The sequence below is a fragment of the Mchenga conophoros genome, linkage group LG16, assembly GCF_057382185.1.
Source record: "Mchenga conophoros isolate Kocher_MC1m ecotype Shallow Benthic linkage group LG16, M_conophoros_male_GT1.1, whole genome shotgun sequence".
NCBI classification, from domain to species: domain Eukaryota; kingdom Metazoa; phylum Chordata; class Actinopteri; order Cichliformes; family Cichlidae; genus Mchenga; species Mchenga conophoros.
The window spans coordinates 471,675-477,409 of NC_140541.1; the positions used below are offsets into that span (position 1 = coordinate 471,675).

Genomic DNA, 5,735 nt, shown 5'->3' on the forward strand with positions numbered 1-5,735 from the left:
CCAACTTTTGAACCGAACTGCATTTAAGAATTCTGATTGTATGACATATCAAATGTGTAGGATATGGTTGATTTAACAAAAAAAATCTTTTAGCCTTTGTTGATAAGATAGCAAGCAAAGCAGCAATAGAAAAACAATGGCCAATGAACATTAGTCCCAGTACATTTTAGAAATGTTTTATTTGTTTAAGCCCCGCCCCTGACTGTATTTTGTCTTTGTTCCGCTGATAAGACTTAGAACATGTTCTAGGAAGGAACGAGAGGAGGGAAAACTGCAAAATGCAGACATCTGAAAATAAAGCAAGGTAAATAATGAAAGAATCTAAATCAGTTTTTAATTGTTCTAAATGTGAACTGAGGAATGTTAGTTGTATATAAAAGTACTGCCTACAGATATAAAAACCTTGCCTTTAGACATTAGTACTTGATGAAACAGGGAAGGGCAGAAATATAAGTTGATTATTGCTTTTCAGTGAAAGTGAAATGTTCTTTTTCATCAAAAGATATGACAGATCTTCAAGTGAACGAGAAAATTTGAGGAAACGTCATTATGAGCAAAGGTTTGGTTACCCCCATAAATGTTTAAACACAGCATTTAAAGGTTATTTTCCATGTGGTCAGGAGGTGTTCAGAAGTTTTTCAGTGACTTTGAATATCAGTAAGATATTTTGTATTATTATTCAGGTCAGTGTAATTTGTTCAAATCTGTGAGATGACTGAAACTAATAATAATGGACAAATGATTCCTTTGTACTCCAACAGCTCACCGTGTTGCTCGGATTCAACTAATATCTCAGGGTATGTTTATTTAGTTCAGCTACTGTACTGTTCTACCTGAGGCTGCAGTAATATCTGTCAGATGTCTCATTCACTCTTACATGTCTTCTGCATATTAGTCATGGACCTGTTTGCGTTAATAAAAGGAATTTTACGCATTTAAATTTAACTACTTAGTTTCTGCTAAAACAACTACTGACTCTAGTGAATCCATTTCTGACTGCAGAAATGAATTAACAACTATGTGCAGCTAATAGAGTTTGAAAAATCTCATAATTTTACAAATCACTTCATGCCCAACTACAGCACAGTGATAATCCTTTTCTGCTTTACAGCAAAAGACAGAGAAAAGGAGATGTGAGATCCATTTCCAAATGTTGTGAAGAAAATGAATATAAACGCAAAAGGTTTGTTTCTAAAATGACTTGACTTTAATAATAAATCAGTGCTCTTAAGGGTTATAAATATGTATGATGTCTGTTTTAGTAACTCAGTGAGATAAGGTAATTAAGTAGTATTTGTTTATTTATTTTTTTATTTGCTGATAGCTTAATTTTAGAGTCACATAGGAACAGCTTCTTTATTAATTGTTGAATTCTAAATACTGTGGACACAGTAACTGTTGTTTTGTAACATATAAAAATCAAAATTTATAATGGGTGCAAACTGAAAGTCTGTTGATGATTTCATTATTTTTTGAGTCAATGCAAAACATTCTCAGTCTCACACTCTCATTGTTTCTTTTCAAAAGACCGGCAGCAGAGACAGGAGACATCGAAAACATGAACAACCCAGCCAGTAAAACCAGACTGACTGAGATGTATCAGAAACTGAAGTTGCTGCAGTGGCCTAAAATCAAAGATCATCTTAAAGCCAATGGCATGACCCCAGAGTTTACGAAGTCTCTGATTCAGGTAACTTGCACACTGTGAAAGTGACATTACGACTTGTTCAAAGTTGAAGTTATTGTGGGTCTTTTGTTTATTTGACTGAAATTTGAACTGCTCATTATAGAAAGTGTTTAAAGATTCAAGTGGAGAAATGGAGAGGAAGAGGAAGCAGATAGAAGAAGTTTTGGGACTGATCGAATCGAGCAGTGACTTAACTCCTCAGAAGGTATTGAAGTGAAAGACTGTTCTCTGAAACTTGATCAATGAAGCTTGTGTTACTAGAATTGTTCAAAATATTGTTTAAATGTATTTGTTTTCCTGTTGCAGGTTAAACAGTACAGAGCGCTGGCAATTCAAAATCTTCAGAAATCTCTGTACCACAGCAGCAAAGAAGATCTTTGCAAGGTATCTGTGACATCACAGGTTTAGAAACTAAACAGTACACATGTGGTTGTTAGCATAATAAGCATGCTTGGTGGAGAAGTGATGGATGATGTTGTATTCCTTAAAAAAATGCAATGCTTTCTTGGCAAATAAAAGATATAGCCTTGTCACGGCGAGTGAGATGAGCCGTGTGGAAATATTAAAGGAGGATCCAGTCGCAGGCACTCATGAAGGTGAGGTGGTTTATTTAACACAAAATGCAAATGGAGAAATGGCAAACGGGACTGAAGACTATTTAAACTGAGAACAACTAAACTACTGAACACAAACCAGGACCTGAACATAAAGGAGGATGAGCAGAGGTAAACGACGACGGCCAGCAGGGAGAACACACAAATGAAGCATGGTGGATACACAGACGGACCAGTGACTACAATGACAGAAAGCACGACTTACATACACTCAGAGAAACACAGGGAGATTACACACAGGTGGGGGACACAGCTGGGAGTGATTAACGACGAGACAAGGGAGGTAAACTGAAGACACTCACATGAGATGCAGACCTTCACAATAAAACAGGAAACAAGAAATCACTACACAAAGACGCAGACTCGACACTGAGAGACAGACAGAAAATGACACATGGACCTCAAACTCCTAAAACACGAGTAAACATTAACATAGAATTCTAATAATAATCAACAAAGGACAAGAGTAACAAAACGATCACTCAAAACGAAACCAAAACAAGAGAACTCAAAATGCTGGGTCGAACCGACCCAGAACAGTGACGAGCTTTTGACTTATGTGAAAAGGTATTTAGTTGTCCATTCCTTGTTAAAAACTCTGGACTCACTGTTGACTTTTCTTTGGCCCACTCATTGTTGCAGATAGGTTCAGAGCAGTAGCAGAGTATTAACAGAGAGTAGCCTGGGCTAATGGTGGTAGAGTTTTCAGTATTCAAATGCATACCTAATTTGAGTAGCTTCATACTGCGTGCCACGCCCCGTGACTTCATGACCCGAAACACGGATGAGGCACACCAGTCTTCGATGGGCTGGAATAAAAAGACCAATGGGCTGGAACTGGCCTGCATGCTGTAGTTTGCCCACCCCTGAACACGTACTGCATGTTTACTTCTGAAATAGGACAGTTGTGCAGCTGATCTAGTAGACAGCATGAAATAACAATTTCTTTTTTTCCAGAGTCCTGTCTTCGAATGTGAAGCTCAGTACTCCCAGGATGTGATGGCGAAGTTGAGACTTCTGGGCTCTGAATGCTACTGGTTGGGATGCTTGATGGCTTTAAACAATCCTCCACTTGTGTTGGATTGGCAGAATCACATGCCTGGGATGGATCATTGGGACATTTTCCCTCGAGACATCAGAGGGTCATCTGCCATGTAAAGGCAGAAAATTCCGTGATGAAGACAAAATCTGTCAGAGTTGGATGTCTCTTTGATTTGTTAAAGTCACGCTTCCTTACTGTGTTGTTCCAGGTCATTTTACTTTGGCTTTTGGTGTACTGAACAGGTGTGATCCAAATAAACAACAGCGACAATAATAATATTTCAAGATTCCATAGATTTCCAGAGAACGAGAGATGCAGCTGTTTCAAGAAAGAAATGAAAATACCACTAAGGCAAAATGGATTCTTGGATTTGATGCTTATAGCAACCATTTATGATGTGTGCAGTTGACACCAGGGCCCTGTTTCAGGAAGCCGGTTTAGAAAACTCAGAGTGAAAAACGATACTCAGGGTTGAGTAACCCCGAACTGTCCAACTCGGAATATTCGGTTTCAGAAAGGCTGATAACAATTAGTTCAGTCAACGCGGAGTTGCTTTAACCCCAAGTTAAGCGCGAGCACGAGGATACATAAAGCCCTGATAAGCGGAGCACAGATTAAGCGAGTCACCATGGAGACGGAGGGAAAGAAGGCGCGGTCAATGTATTTTACAGCGCTTGAGGCCGAAATTCTGATGGCAGCATATGCCGATAACATGCAAATTCCGCGGAAAAAAGTAACACAGCCACAGCTGCAAAAGACAGGGAGCATGCATGGCAAAACATAGCCGACAGAGTCAATGCGTGAGTGTTAATATAAACATTGATCTAGGGATTTCCACCCATTTAACACGTTATTTTATCATATGTTATTTTATTTGTTATTTTATACATTTTATTTTGTGATGTGATGTGAGCGCAGGTGCAACCCAACAGGCCCCAAATGTGCCTGGCAGCAAGTAAAAATTAAATATAAAAATATAGTCCAAACAGGTAAGGTGTAATTGTATTATGAGCCATAGTGCTTGGTCTGTTTGTCCCATGTAAATCAATTGCAGTTAGAGGCTACATTAATTTTCTTTCTGTAAGCACTTATTGGAATTATCTGAGCACATTACAAGTACATATTTGCTTACTCTGTATGCTCAAATGTGACCCGTTATAGCCAACAGAAAAAAAGCGGAGGCCCAAAAAACAGGTGGGGGTCCTCCACCACCACCACTCACAGAGGCTGAGCAAGTGCCTACATAGGGGGTAAATTCAAAATAATACATGATGTGCATACATCCTTTCTTCACAGTCACCTTTGCAGTGCTACTCATTCATTTGATAAACTCTTTACCATAATGGATTATTTTGTAGTGAAGTTATTTTCCTACTGATTTTGCCTTCCCTCAGTCTTGGTTGTCTTTGAGAGCATAATGACAATGAAGTGTAAGGTGATTGGTATGTTTGTTAATTGCCATTTGGTCCCTTGTAAGTTATAAGTGACCTGTATAAACCTCATATTCTATCAGTTGATGGTGGTGGTGTACTGCATCTGGTGCAGCCTCCTGTTGAGCCAGACCAACATGCAGTTGTGAGTAATACTCCACAGATTATATGAGTTTACAGTAGAACAGCAATGTTGTTTATTTCTTTACTACAGGAAAATAGTGAAGAAACATTGACAGCTGTTACAGAGGAGGAAGCAACAGAGACACTTTATGAGGTTTACATCTTTTAATACTTTGTGTACAGGAAACACAGGCGACCAATAAAGCCAGTTGAACAAAAACTCTGTTTATTCTTCTTTCAACATGTTGAGGTGATGGGTCAAAAGAAATGATTGTGACATATGGTGTCTCTGACTGCGCTTCCATCTTGTATGTCCGTGGGAGGGTCAGGATGTTCATGGTTTGGATCACTGCTGATGTTTGGTTCAGAAGGACAGTGTTCTCCTCTAATTGTGGCAATGTTGTGAAGAATCACACATGCCACAATAATGTCACATGCCCTTTCTGGGGTGACCCTGAGTCTTTGCAGGCACTGGAACCGGGCCTTAAGCATTCCGATAGTCATTTCAATTCTGGCTCTTGTCCTGCAATTAGCCAGATTATATCGCTGCTGTGGGCCCGGTTCAGGGTCAGGGTAAGGGGTAAGCAAATAGGGTAAACATGGGTACCCCCTATCACCAAGCAAGTAGCCAGTGAACTCTCCTAAGACAGAAGGATACACTTCAGTTCAAATGTCCCTGAAGCAATTGGTCTTTATATATTTTAAAGTATTTTCAACTCACCATGTCCAAATTTTGTGCTCAGTGTACATTCACGGAATATTTGTGAGTCATGGACAGAGCCTGGCCACTTGGCTTCCACATTTGTGATAATGTTGGCAGCATCATATATGATCTTCAC

The 5,735-nt window shown here is 39.2% G+C and overlaps 1 protein-coding gene across 1 annotated transcript; it reads left to right on the top strand.

Moving 5' to 3' along the window:
- The first annotated feature begins 242 nt into the window (after positions 1–242).
- On the top strand, positions 243–5,099 carry LOC146556035 (uncharacterized). Its single transcript, XM_085250328.1, has 8 exons — positions 243–304; positions 503–559; positions 762–797; positions 1,112–1,183; positions 1,528–1,690; positions 1,791–1,892; positions 1,994–2,071; positions 3,259–5,099. Exons 1-8 carry the CDS (start codon positions 279–281, stop codon positions 3,457–3,459), a joined length of 735 nt encoding a protein of 244 aa, XP_085106454.1. The 5' UTR covers positions 243–278; the 3' UTR covers positions 3,460–5,099.
- The last annotated feature ends 636 nt before the right edge of the window (positions 5,100–5,735 follow it).